General features: G+C 42.1%; 1 protein-coding gene across 1 annotated transcript in view; it reads left to right on the top strand.

Moving 5' to 3' along the window:
- The window catches only part of TRAPPC10 (trafficking protein particle complex subunit 10), a 52,154-nt gene continuing 37,095 nt past the window's right edge, over nucleotides 1-15,059 (top strand). Inside the window, exons 1-3 of the mRNA XM_077342839.1 lie at nucleotides 1-226; nucleotides 13,937-14,018; nucleotides 14,812-14,947. Of these exons, the coding sequence (XP_077198954.1) occupies nucleotides 97-226; nucleotides 13,937-14,018; nucleotides 14,812-14,947 (348 nt within the window). The 5' untranslated portion in view covers nucleotides 1-96. The remainder of the gene's footprint in view (nucleotides 227-13,936; nucleotides 14,019-14,811; nucleotides 14,948-15,059) is intronic.

Here is a 15,059-nt window from a genome sequence, read left to right on the forward strand (position 1 = left end):
CGGTTGGGCGGGGGGAGGGGGTGTCGTGTCGGCGAGCCCATGGCGCCCAGCCGGCGAGGGGACCGAGGGAGCCGGGGCTGAGTGCCCTGCCCGCCCATGGAACCCGCCCCGGCGGCGGCAGCAGCAGCAGCAGCGGCGGCGGCCACTGAAGAAGTGGTGGGGGCGGAAGAGGCGGCGGCGGCGCCCCCGGTCATCTACACCATGGAGAACAAGCCCATCGTGACCTGTGAGTGGCCGGGGGGCGCTGGCCCTGCGCCTTGTCGTCCCCAGCGAGGGGCTGCGGCCGGGGTCCACGCCGCGCAGCGCTGGGCAGAGGGGCGCGTGGGCTTCCTTGACCCTCTTGGGTGAAATGGTGGCCTGCTGGGTAAGAGAATCCGGGATGCCCCCTGAGGCGGACTCCGGCGTGCGGCGGGGGCAGCCTCGGCTCCCTCGGCGGCGCTTCGGGTGACCCCACATTGGCCAGGTGTCGCGACGCGCTCTCTTTACGAGGGAGGCATTTCTCTTCGTCTCCCTCCCTGTAAAGCAAGAGAAAGAACGAGATTTGTGGGTCGCCAGGCTGTGTCTCTAGCACAGAGGTAGAGTTGAAAGCCGGTGCCTCAGACACAAGGTGAAGGCCCCCTTCCTGGGGTGATGTGGCTTCAGGACCACCTCAGGTGCAGAGCAGATGCTATCAGGCTTAGGTGGGAAGAGGAAAACCCCCTGTTCACCTCTCCTGTAGAAATGCTTCTTCATTTTTCTGTTTAAGGAGATCCATGAGGTAGTTCTATCATGTACCTGTGTACATAATAAGAAGTAACTTTCAGTGTTCCCTTCCATTTTCAGGCTATAAATAAAATCAAGTTCTTGTAAGAGTAAGTTAGGAATTGTGTTAATATATATATCCTCTACAATACAAGCAGTTAAAGTTAAATAGGTAATAGCTATGTTACCTCGGTGTGAACTTAAATGGACTCCGGGGAATGTTAGAGGACAGGAAGGCCTGGAGGATCACTGTCCATGGGGTTGCGATGGGTCGGGCATGACTTTGCACCTAACAACAACAAAAGCTATGCCACCATGTGATATAGGAAAGGTTAACCTTCTTATATTTGGCCCCATTTCTAAAATGAACTGTATTCTCCCTTCTGAAACATTGGCGCGGATTTAGAGAATCACAGTGTGTATTGTTCTGAAATCCAGTGTGATGTAATTGATGTATTTACTGCGTGCACTGAGAGGGAGACCAAACCCATTTGAGTATGGGTTGGGTCAGGGGCTGAAAGTGTCACCTTACGTACACTTACACTCTTTTAAGCTGATTGACTTCAGTGGGCCTACTAGGGTATGATTCTGCTTAGGAAGATACTGAGATGTGTATCTTGTGTTTGTTTTGTGGAACACATTGATGCAACTTTTCTAGGACTTGTAATACTAAAACCATAGCGGCCTTTGTGTAATTTATTTCCTGCCATAAGATTATCATCACCACAGTGTTCTGAAAATGAACCAGTGAGTTGATTATCTAATCTGATTGTTACAAAAAAAAAGATACATCAAAGCTAATGTAGTCGTTAGATGTGATGTAACTGAATCAGCTGTTAAAATGTACTTGTATTTATAAAACATGTTGGGGTGCTTAGGACATAATAGTTGTTAAAATGTCTCTAAAAGGCAGGTATTATCCTAGTATTGTGGACTGGGTGTGTGCATGCACATGCTTAGGCAGAGAGAAACCACTTGGGAGATGTATGGTTGAGGCATTTGAACCCAGAGTCTTCCCAGCTGAAGTTGCCACACCTGCTTTTAGCTTAAATGAGTTGTAATTTGAGTTGTCTGTCAATAACAAATTAGGTGACAGCCATGCATCGCACTGTAATCCCTGTGCAGTTACATTCAGAATGTTGTATGTTCCTGCTAAAGGTTTGTCAACATCTACTCTCTCATTGAGTTGTGGGTCACCTTTTAATAACTTCAAAATGAGTACAAGATGCTTGTTTTTCATTTCTGGCTGAAAAATTGACCTTGTTTGTTTAAGTCACTGTTCGTTTAATGTTGCATTTTGAAGCTTTGCAAATGTTCCTACTTAAAAAAAAACATTGTGGCAAACACTTCAGTTCTTTAAGTTCTGCTGGTAATATTTGACGCAGATTCAATTAAATGAGTTCTGCAAAGCCCTTAAGGATGCTTCACTTAAGTGGACAGGGATGTAGCTCTAGAACTGAGAATAACTTCCTGGAAGAGCAGTGTACTTTTTATGCCTTACCATGTTTTAACTCTTGGCACCAGGGCATGTGATTCATTTTGTAAGAATGTCAATTGTTGGCAAGAAGAGGCCACTAAAATATGACCTATATCCCATCCAAAATTTTAATCTAGGCAATGTCATTAAAGTCAAATAGGGCTGGAAGAAAGAAGGGAAAGTAAAGTTTGAACCTGTTTTTAAAAATACTGTTGTATGTTTGAAGAAGAAGAAGAGTTGTTTTTTATATGCCACTTTTCTCTACCCAAAAGAGTCTCAAAGCGGCTTACAGTCGCCTTCCCCTTCCTCTCCCCGCAACAGACACCCTGTGAGGTGGGTGAGGCTGAGAGAGCCCTGAGATTACTGCTCGGTCAGAACAGCTTTATCAGTGCTGTGGCGAGCCCAAGGTCACCCAGCTTGGCTGCATGTGGGGGGAGCGCAGATTCATACTCGGCTTGCCAGATTAGAAATCCGCACTCCTAACCACTACACCAAGCTGGCTTTGAGTCCTGTACTGACTTTCCGGAGAAAAGTCATGGTTTTTCTTAGATGTGCAAAGAACCATACAACGACAACATTGTAGGCATTTGTAACTGAAGCTGTGGCAAATCTAGACGGCATCCTAAAAAGCAGAGACATTACCCTGCCAACAAAAGTGCGTTTAGTCAAGGCTATGGCCTTCCCAGTTGCAATGTATGGCTGTGAAAGTTGGGACCATAAGGAAGGCCGAGCGTCAAAGAATTGAGGCTTCTGAACTTTGGTGCTGGAGAAGACTCTTGTGAGTCCCTTGGACTGCAAGGCGAGCAAACCGGTCAGTCCTAGAGGAGATCAGCCCTGACTGCTCCTTAGAAGGCCAGATCTTGAAGATGAAACTCAAATACTTTGGCCACTTTTTCATGAGAAGGAAGGACTTCCTGGAGAAGAGCCTAATGCTGGGAGTGATTGAGGGCAAAAGAAGAAGGGGACGACAGAGAATGAGGTGGCTGGATGGAGTCACTGAAGCAGTAGGTGCAAACTTAAATGGACTCTGGGGAACGGTAGAGAACAGGAAGGCCTGGAGGATCATTGTCCATGGGGTCACGATGGGTCAGACATGACTTCGCACCTAACAATAACAAAGGATAAATCTGAATTATGATTGAAAATAAAGAAAATTCAAAATGTAGGGTCCAAATAAAACAATTAGCAGATTAGTAGTTAACAGAGAACTAGCCATGCATCATGGAACATACCAATAAACGTGTAATAACCGGCTGGAATATCAGGATCATGTCACAATTTTTCCATGTCCATGTATGTTATGGACTTCCCAGTCATAAACTTTTACAGCTGTAAGATTAGGAGGCTTGCATGTAGAAAAGAAGGGCCTGAGGCTTGCTGCAGTGCCCGTGCTTCTGTATTATATTGTTGACTATGACAAAGTAAATTTGCAAGGGGAAACAATAGAGGGCACATGGGCAAGTCAGAATGGAAACTACCATGTCAATAGCACAGAAGAGGGAAGTGTTTATTTTCAATTGCCATAAAATGTTGATGAGTCCCCTGTAAAGCTTAGTGTATCTTCTGGTTGTTCTGTTGTCAACAGTAACTTTAGTTAGAAAATTGAGAGGTAGTGAGACTAGATTCTATTCAAGGCTAGTGCTATAGTCAGGCTAGCACTTGGGCACAAGTCATACAACTCACCCACGTCCTAGAATACTTTGCCTAGCCTTCTTCTTTACCTCTACCCACATCTTCTCTCACATTCAGGTGCTTGGAATTATTCACTGCCCATCATACTTCTTTGCATTGTAATAAGATGGTAAGGACGTCTTGGTGAAATTTTGGCATGGGGAACCAATTTCCCGTTTTTTGTCATAGCATCAAGGTGTTTGATACAGGAGAGGTTGTCCCCACCTTGCGTACAGGGGTTATTTTATTGAGCAATACCAGTGATCGAGTGTATTCTGACCACATTGCACAAAAATGTATCTGCCAGCCCTTCCATTCCTGTAGTATTAGGTCGATCATCTATTTCTTTTGGTAGCCCTTCCATTCCTGCCAAGCTCTTTGGCCTCTGAGTGGCATGTGTGAGAGCAGTAACAAGTGCCACTTTCCCAGTCACTTTGGCTGTATGCGAGTTGTTACTTTTCTTTCTGTCTCATGCATTTTTAAAGAATAAAGAAGCCCTGGGAGTGGAAAAGTTGCTTCCTGCTGTTCACTGCAGCGTTCCTCACTTGGGAGGGTAGGAAGTCTGCAGAACACTGAGTTGGGCATATCTTTGTCTCTGAATTTTGGATGGCTATTTACGAGTCAAGAGTCAGATGTGTAGCAGCTGCAAAAGGCAGTACATGTATCTCTGTGTGTGCTCATTAATATTGCTGTTTTAGTTGTTAAGAGTTGATTTCCATTCTGTATTCTCCAGTCAAGGTCCCCTTTCTTCTGCTAAATATATTCACCTGCTGGGTCTCTGGGATCCATATAAAAATTCACCTGCTGAAGGATGTAATGATGTTGTAATCAACCAGTTAAGTGAGTTGCTGTTTATTCTGGTCCATTTATCCTGGCCTACCTGCTGAGAAAGGGAGAGTTATATAGGCATAAATACGTTGTACCTTTTTTTGGGGGGGGTGTGACTAGATTCAGGAGAGGGTGACTCTAAGTGCATGGGTGTCAGATTTATCTGAATGTCTTGGGGGTTAGATGGTTAGAGTTGTTCTGTCAAATGTCCCTGCTTAGCTTACCTGGGTAGGTTTTTAAAATCTTTTATCCCAGCAGTAGTTGAACTTCTAGAAGGAGTTTGCTGGACCACTAAATATAAGGAATCTGAGAATGAAAATTTTGATCCATTAGCCTTTAGTTGATAGTGTTGGTGGCAGTTTGGGTGGAGTCTTCTTTTATCAAGGTTCCCATTTATGCTTTTGAATTCTCCAAGGTCTGTATAATGTTGTGCCACTCTTCTTGAATTTAGACCTGTGAATCCTTACTGAGGGTTATGTTCTTCTTGTGTTGTTCTATTACTGGCTGTTTGGTATCCAGGGCATCGGCGTGGCTGAGGTCATGGTGGGATCTAGCATCTCTATTCTTTGAATATTTTACTTGTATCACTATTTTGCTGGAGCAGCCAGAACCAACACCTGTTGGAACATAAGATCCAAACTAAGCTAAGCATTTCTTCAGTCCTTCTCAGTTCATCATCTTCAATTTATGCCATTATGGCAGCATAATAGTTATGCCAGAGCATTTGTGCTGAAGATTACATCACTGTAGTTGCTGTGCCAGTTTAAGGACTTAGTAGCAATCCTGCTTTAATCTTGCGACCATTATTTGATGATAGGATTTCATGGCTAATCTATTCATACTATGTAAATTATTTGATTTGAGACTGTTCACTGTAAATATTCTACATATATGTGATTACCACATACTGTTCAGGGTTTTAAACTTTTATTTTGCTTGAATATCAGGAGTCAGTAGAACTTGTAGTGATCTTTCTTCATCTACAAAATGTAACTGACAACTGACAATGTGTAGCCTTATTTGCTCTAGTGAAGACTGCAATAAATATCGGGGACAGAAAAATACATGTGTTCAGGACCAATTCAGAAGAAGACATTCAAAGAGTTGAGTCCTATGAATTACCAACAGAAAGCATTCATGGAACCATATATTTCCCTGCCTTCCCTTCACAGCCACCTAAGACCCACAAAAAGCCAGCACTGGGGATTAATGGAGTCCTGTGCACTGGGTGGGGGCTGCAGTAAAGAGTGGGAATTAGGCAGAATTAGTGCCACTTGCTGATGTAGGAAGCATAACTGAGAAGGTGTTCAGTTTGCTCAAGCAATCTGACCTGATTCCCCTTCTTCACTGTGACCTGTGTGCCTCATAGTATTTTTTCTGTGAGGCTTTTGTGACTCCTGGCATTGGCTTTTCAGAGGTCTTAGAAGGGGATGGGAAAAATAGGGAAAAGAACCATTTCTGTGCATGCTTTCTATTCATTGTTCATAGAATCAAAGCCAATGAATACGTCTCGCTGTGGAATGTAAAACATGAAAGTAATACAAAATCTAGTCTTAGAGATAATTTTAATCCTCACACCAACCCTCTTAAATAGATTGGGCTGAAAGAGAATGACCAAAGTCACTCCAGTTTATGCAAGACAGGATTTGAATCTGAGTCTTCTCAATTGTCTTCTCAATTGTCTTCTCAATTGTCATCCAGCACCTTAACCACTACACAATACTGGGTCTCTCACATTTGAAACATCATAGTTCTTCAGTGTTCTTTGGAAGGCAATTTTAGCAAGACTGCTCTTGCCACTCTGTTAGTCAGAAATGGTTCCTGAAAGTTTCCTGGCCTCATAAGTGTTTTGTAGACTATGCTTTAAGAAGTCAAAGGTTGAGCCCTGTTAGATGATTTGCCCTGGCATATATCATTGTCCATTTAATGGTGAGTTTCATCTGCTGTTCCCTAAGAAACTGTGCTGTGGTATTCAGGACATTTGTTTGTGTGAGCTCAGTTTTTAAAAGGTAAAGGTATCCCCTGTGCAAGCACCGGGTCATGTCTGACCCTTGGGGTGATGCCCTCTAGCGTTTTCATGGCAGACTCAATACGGGGTGGTTTGCCAGTGCCTTCCCCAGTCATTACCGTTTACCCCCCAGCAAGCTGGGTACTCATTTTACCAACCACGGAAGGATGGAAGGCTGAGTCAACCTTGAGCCGGCTGCTGGGATTGAACTCCCAGCCTCATGGGCAGAGCTTCAGACAGCATGTCACTGCCTTACCACCCTGCGCCACAAGAGGCTCTTCAGTTTTTAGGCTAAAGCAGAAATTTCTGGAGTCATGTTGAAATTCTGGTCCAGTGTTATAATAGTGATAGTTCATTAAATGGTTCCAACAAATATTGATTCTTATCATAACTTAGAGAATTGTAATTTGAAACTTTAAAAAACTAAAAAAAAGATCATAGTTATGGAGTTGTGCAGTTAATGGTTATACAGTTATAAAGTTATTATGTTACATTAGTAATCTTAAAGTTCATAATTATAACGCATTATATCTGTATTGTACTGTGAATCCTTGCCCTGAGCCGCAAGTGAGGGTTGTATCAAAATGTAATTAAATAAATATGGAACTGCCTCTAGAATGTTGAATCTCTATCCTAATACAAGGATGAAGAATTCAATTTTGTCGGAGCCTTAAAAAAAATAGAATCCAGATGTTTTTGCAGTTCCTGTGAATGCAGTTCAGCATAATTTGATTCTGGCATAATGTGTTTCTACATGTGAATATGTTTGGAAAAATTATTGTTTCACATGGACTCTTCTTGGAAAATTTGTGTAATCTCTCAGTTCCATGTATAGTCATCTATAGGAATCTTTCCAAATGCTGATGTGGAAAAAATGGTTAATTTTTGGGAGTCTGCTGTGAGTGTATTGTTTACATGTATCAAAGCAAGAAGCTGAGCAAAAGCCAAGTGGGTAGAGGCGTTTTGGTACTAACAGTAAACTTCGTGGGGTCTGTTCAAACATTAAGCGTTGGAAAATTAGCAGAAATGGTGAGACACTGAAAAATTGATTTCTGGTTTTATAAGTATCTGATTGTAGAATAAATCGTCTTTGAGTATCTCACAATGATTATTTTATTACAGCTATTCAGTATGTGTTGAATTTGATAGGCAATTACTTTGTTAAGCTTGCTCTGTGAAAGGAAAGGTAATTTGTCAAATTATTTTCTGTGTGTCATTTTTAGTGTGTATCACATACAGAGGGAGTTAAATATACAGCTAACTTTAAAGAATAAAGTCATAGGCATACTGCTTTATTTTTATTTCTCTAAACTGCATCTTATGGTTGTATTCTTAATCATATTCATGACTCCAGAAGCAAGAACTAAATATTTCATTTGTAACAGGGTATAGTATTTGGTTAAATGTTAATGGTATTATGAGCCATGGTAAACTGTAATTCAGAGATATCATTTGGCATGGCTTGACTACTGTTAGGAGATACTAATAGTTATTCAGTGCAGAATAGTGGTCTTGTGGAAGGCAAATAAATACACTAGAATGGATGGAAGATCCAAAAATTGTCTGTCTGAAACTGAGGGCCAAGAAATCTGAAAAATTTCGTAACTGACAAAGATCTTCTTTCCCACAGAGGATCATGAAGTTTCAGGGTTTGGTTGTTCTGAAACAAACTCTTCATGCTGTGTGCTTGTTCTTGCACTTTAGTAATAGCTGCTCAATTGTTTGCATGTACATAGAGCACTAGAAAACACAGTGTATGCTTTCAGTGGTCCTTCAAAAGAAACTGATTCTGCAGTTTTCCTGGGGTTCCAGTTGCTTGAGGAACATGCAACAATATTTTAACTGAAAGTAAGGTTTTATAATGACTGGGGAAGGAAATGGCAAACCACCCTGTATTGAGTCTGCCAAGAAAACGCTAGAGAGCGTCACCCCAAGGTGCTTGCACAGGGGATACCTTTACCTTTACGGTCTTATAAACTGAATGTTAACCTCACACCAGCAGCCAGAACCAGCACCTGAGTGGGTGTGAGTGAGATGCCTCTTCATGACATGTGTGCCATCTAAACAAGATTAGTGCTGTTAGCTCTGAAGCTCTGTGGCTAGGAGTTCCAGGGTCAGGTAGGGCACTAGTAGTTTGGCTTGGCAAAGGTGGTAAAATGCCAGCCTTGCTACCAATGTGATCTGAGCCTCTATTGAAAGGGAGGCATCAAGAATCACCCCTAGGTTCCTGGCGGAGTGGGCTACTGATGGCTGCACTCCATCCAGGTTGGGTAGGCGCTCTCCCTCACTTGGACCTTTCCTGCCCAGCCACAGGACCTCTATCTTTGAAGGGTTGAGCTTCAAATGGCTAGTTACTGCATCCAGGCAACTGGCTAATGTTTCTGGGGGAGAGTCAGGGTGGCCATCCATCAGGAGGAAGAGCTGGGTGTTATCAGCCTATTGGTGGCAACCCAGCCTAAACCTCCGTACCAGTTGAGGAAGAGAGTGCATAAAGATATTGAAGAGAGAACTGGCCCATGGGGGACTCTGCAAGCTAGTTGGTGACGGCTTAATGTTCTCTCTCCTATTGCTACCCTCTGTCTGCAATTCTGGAGAAAGGAGATCAGCCACTGAAGGACAGTCTCTCTGATTCTGGCATCAGTGAAGCGGTGAGCTAAAAGCTCATGGTCGACTGTGTCAAATGCTTCTGAGAGGTCTAGTAATATAAGCAGCACTGACCCACCCTGGTCCAACTGGCGACGGAGGTCGTCTGTCAGGGCAACTAGCACTGTCTCTACCCCATGGCCATGCCAGAAACCTGAGTGGAATGGGATGGGTCTAGGACCAAAGTTTCTTCCAAGTATGCTGATAGTTGGACCACGAGAGCTTTTTCAAGCATCTTCCCCAGTAACAATAAGTGTGAGATGGGATGGTGGTTGGAGGGCTGTCGCGGGTCTAGAGAAGGTTTTTTTGAGAACCACTGTTTCTTTTAGCCCCTCCAGGAATTAGTAATTGCAAAATGCAGAGTGTAATTTTAAATGCTTATTTATATCCTGGAAACATAGAGAAACTTAAAGGGCTTTCAAGGCAAGTTTTGAGATCAGAAATGCATCCTTTGCTTTTTTTTTTTTTTTTTTTTTTACAAATTACAAATGTTCAACAAATTTGCATCAGTAATCTTTACATCAGTTCCAAAGACCATTATTATCTGCGCTGCACTCCTTTTCCTAGCGTCCACTCTCCAGCACATTCTCCATTGGTATGTGGCCTAATCACTCAAGGTGATGCCCCCTTGGAAAACATCACTATGTCTCCTGGCCCACCACCTCCATGGACACCTTCTGGTCCAGGGCACCAATACTTATGCTACTATCCCACTCAGTGTTATAGAGAATGGCAAGACCCTTTGGAACTGCAAATGGAACTGAGAAGTCATAACATAACATTGATGGAAAGACTGCATACAGTTATATATTGAATCTCATGCTTGTGTTCATTTATAGTTCTAAGGAGGAAAAAGACTGCAGGTTTCTTGCTAGTTCTGGTCTAGTTTTGGAACTGTCTCCTCACAATATGGTGGGAGATTAGTGTGGGACCTGATGTGTCCAAGTGAAACATCCATATGGACAGCATATACACAGAACCAGATGGTTTGGGTGGCAGTCTCCAGACATCAGGTCACTTTCGTGGATACTAGATGCAAAGACAAGATACTGAGGCAGCTCTACTCTGACACACCAAGGATCATAACCTTCCTGCTCCCATAGGAAATCCTAGAAACAGCAAAATCAGGTTGGGGAAACTGTCTTCCATTCCTGCCACATCTTGTTGAGTCAAGAATATTCCCAGAGTACTGAAAGAGGGTTGTCCTTTTTTACCCATCCTGATTAATAGCAGAGGAGATGCAGGCTAAGCATAGGGAAGGCTAACATTCAAGTTTAGCTGATGGGGAGGTCATCCTTAAATTTTAGGATAGCAAATTACCAAGGTGTTATGGCATCTACATTGCTGGTTTGGGTAATAACAAAGCAAACTTACTCAGCAGATTAGGGGAACCCACAAGTGAATGGTCCAAATGTTGGGATTACATCTTCATCATCTTTGCCCAGTGGGGCCTCCCTATAGTGGATCACTTTGCCACAAGCCTCAACACCAAGCCCACCCCCCCCTTTTATGTTCAAGAGTGGGTCTAGATTCACTCTCTCTGGGGGATGACTTTCAACTAATTTGGAATCAGGCTTTATTTTACACCAGGGGTAGTCAACCTGTTTCCTCCAGATGTTCATCGACTACAATTCCCATGAGCCCCTGCCAGCAACCGCTGGCAGGGGCTCATGGGAATTGTAGTCAATGAACATCTGGAGGACCACAGGTTGACTACCCCTGTTTTACACCTTTCCTCCTGTTCCTTTGATAGGGAAAATAGTGGCCAAACTAGTCAGAGACAACTCCCACTATATTGTAGTCATCCTTTTCTGGCTGAGACAGATTTGGTTTTGGGTCCTACTACACAGTTTGAAAAGTGTGTCTATCTCCCTCAGGTCCCAGGCCTATTGCATGTACAGGGCACTTCCCACCCAGTGGTGGAGAACCTGTTCTTGGCGGCCTGGTTGCTGAGCCTTGGGGGCAACCCTTCTCTGAGTCAGTTGTCAGTGCTTCAACAGTGCTTCTTACAGACAGAAACATTTCACACTTTGGTTGGAAGACAAGGCGTTCTCTCCTGCTAACTGTCACTAGTTTTTGGGATATCTGCTGTCATTAAAGAATGCAGGTTTATCAGTATCATCTGTTAAAGCCCATTTAGCAGCAATCTTTGCCTTTCATGATATGGTAGAAAGAAAGTCATTCTTCTCACATGGGGTTTCAAAGCAGTTCCTCAAAAGTCTTCGTACTCCGTGCCTTCCTAGGACACCCATATCAGTGTTTTAGATTAGCGATCCCCAACCTGTGGGCCGCGGATCACACGTGGTCCTTCAACTAATTGGAGGTGGGCCCCGAAGGATGCCTTCTCTCCCCCCCCCCCCCGGACCTTTACTTCATCCCCCCGGCCCTTTACAACACACTTCGGGTGTCATTGTCTCCCATCACTCCCAGATGGGACTATCTCGTTGCAGAGAAACATTGATTTGTCATTGTCATGAGTTAAAATTTCCATGAAAATAAAATGTTCCTTATGTTCATTGTTGTGGCGTGTCTGTATCTTATTCTGAAGGGATGTTTAAACATTACCATAGCGATCAGAGAGCGTTAGGGCAGTGGTTGAGAGTAGAGGAGTAAACTACCCCCCCTCACACCGGGCCTCAGTAAAAGGCGTTGAGTGGTCCCCGGTGATAAAAAGGTTGGGGACCATTGTTTTAGATAATAATCAAGGTACAGTCCTTCAACGTACTGTACCTGATATTGTTTGCAGGTTTGTCAAAGTATTTAATTGGGATTTCCTTTTGCTACGACTCTTAGATTTAATGTCATATAGCGTCTTTAATTTATTTCTTGTAGCTTCTTGTAGTATTATTGTCCACATTAATTTCTTAGACTCAGCTGCCTCAATCCTGGCCAGTACACTGCAAATAGAATAAATAAGCAGTTTATTCTTCGTGCTTATGTTTGGGTGCCCCCGCTTTCTTCTTTTTGCACTTGCACCACTGCCAGTCCAGCAAGACTGCTCTCTCAGTCATGGTGCTGTTGGGGTTAGAACATCTCCAGATCAGAATTCTCACTTTGCTCTGCCAGTGATTAATAGAGGCCCAGTGCTTCAAACCCGACGTACTAGCCTTTCAAATAACTTTGTAAAGCCATCTGCTGTCTTTCTTTTATTATTTATTTTTTATTTCATTTCTAAACTGCCCTCCCGAAACCGTCTCAGGGTGGTGTACATACATAGATTATAATTACAACAAAACCACTGCTCTAAATCTTCTTTCACTTGATAAATTCTTATTTTTCCCTCAGTTTTGTTCTCCTCCTGAAAAAGTCCTCTGAAAAATATCAGTACAAAGTTGCTATGGTATTTGCCAGTTTCTTTTAAGGACAGATGAAGTATCATCCCAGTGCTCAATTAAGCAGGAGAATGTACTTCCTAGTCATAGGAGTGCCAGAGCAAATGCTTATATTCCTACTGAATGCGCATGCCCTTTTGGCAGAACCCTTGAAATGTACCCATTTCTAGGTTACTTGGAGAATTGCTAGGAATATGTTGGCAACTGTTAGAGCTTGATAATTGCAGAGGCTGCAGGAAAAAGCAAGTTCCTGCTCTTGATGGAATGTTCCATTGCTTGTGCTTTTTTTTTTTTGTACGCCTGTAGTCTGATGGGAAATAATAGCTTAAACGAGACAGTTTTTCTATTCAGCATCCATTTTCTCTGAATCACAGTTACTTAAATTGTCATAGTTTAAAGAACACTACAGAACCTCATTGAAAGGAGAGTTGTTACTAAGAAAAGTACAGAACTGGTCATTTTCTGCCATATATTTTAGTGATGTAATGTTACAGTCTTGTCCATGTACTGCAAATTTTAGTCTTAGATTTTAACATAAGGAAAAGCTATCACAGTCTCAATGGCAGGCATGCTCAAAATTGAAGAATTCCTTTAGTGCAGCCAGTTAATGTGATCAGAAAATCCTGCTGTTTAATAAGACACTCTGCTGTTGATTGGGTAAAGTGTTTTACCATATTAAGTCTGTACTTGTGTTCATTTTTACTCCTGTAGCAATACGGTCTCATCAAAGACAGCCAGTAGCTGAGCAGAGAAAAACGGGAACTAGCCTGTCACATTAACCCAACACTATACAGTAATAATTTGGAGGAGAGACAGAATTAATATAATGTGGTTGCCACATGCCAATTTGCAGCAGTTGTTCCTTTTAAAAAGTGAAAAGTCAGCCTCTGCTTGCTTGAGAGTTCAGTGTAAGGCTAGGGGGAAGGAGGACCATACAGCATCCCCAAGTGACAGGAGAACAAGTTAGGTAATTGGATATCTAGAAATCGCTCCTGCTTTGTTAAGAATGGCCACATCATAATAGAAATAACAGTGAGTCTAAGGGGGGATATTTGGTTGCTGTTAGTAATTCAGCTTGTGTTCTTCCATTTAATTGTATAAACAGTGTGACAGTTATCTCCAGATTTTTATCTTGTGGCTATGGTGGATCAACTAGATTTAGGCACTAGAACTAATTTTGATAATTTGTGCTTTTGACAAGAACAGTGTTCAGATTGTTATATTCTCTTCTTTTAGGTGCTGGAGATCAGAATCTCTTCAGTTCTTTGTATCCTACTCTTTCTCAGCAGCTCCCAAGAGAGCCCATGGAATGGAGAAGGTAACAGAAATACTACTTTTAAAACATAGGTTAGACAAGATGTTAACAACATGGAATTAGCACATTGGGTACTTCTGTGAATTTCATACGTTTACAATGATCTTATTGCTTTTAAATAATGCTTCAGCCTACTTCTAAGCATGTACCATTTTTTATTACTTTCTTACCACTCTTCAAGTACAATCCTATGCAGGACTGAAGTCACTGAAAGTTGTAATACTACTTAGGATTGTGCTGTTGGCATTTTAATATTTATTGTTTATTACTTAGATGCTATTCTGACCAGCCCTGGATACTTTTTAAAGTAAAAGTAGTATGACATTCTGGCATCCTCTAACAGTTTCTTGCCAAGAGCTGCAGTATGTTTTGAAACTAAGAGAAATTACATATTTAGGGCTTTGAAATAATATGTGGCTGTGGGCTGCTTTTAGTTACTTTACCTAAAGGTGGTAAACGGAACAAGAAATGAATTTCAGGCTTAAGTGTCTTTAGCTTATGTTTGCAACATCTGCCTCTTGATGCACAAGTGATCTACGTGATAGTAGCGACAGTAAAAAGTAAGAATGTCTCAAAAGAAAACCAAAATATTTTTGCGATAGTTCCTAAATTTGGTAGAATGTAAAGAAATCCAAATTATTTTTTTGTAAATATGAAGTTAGGATAAAGTATTGGCACATGATGCCTTTACATTTAGATTTTCAGACAGTTTCCTTGCTATCATCATACTTTATTATAAATGCTTGTTCTTGAGTCCATTGGTACATATTTTGGCTTTGTTTTGTATACTATACAGGTCTTATGGCCGTGCCCCAAAGATGATTCATCTAGAATCTAATTTTGTGCAATTTAAAGAAGAACTACTGCCTAAAGAAGGAAACAAAGCTCTTCTAACATTTCCCTTTCTTCATATTTATTGGACAGAATGTTGTGTAAGTACCGGTCTGTGTTCCAAACATTAACACAAACATTGTCCATGGATGAAGGTAATCTGGAATTGCATCTTATTAAGACTGTATTCTAGGGCAAGACATTAAACTTGGA

The sequence above is a fragment of the Paroedura picta genome, chromosome 6 (assembly GCF_049243985.1).
Source record: "Paroedura picta isolate Pp20150507F chromosome 6, Ppicta_v3.0, whole genome shotgun sequence".
In the NCBI taxonomy this organism is placed as follows: Eukaryota; Metazoa; Chordata; class Lepidosauria; order Squamata; family Gekkonidae; genus Paroedura; species Paroedura picta.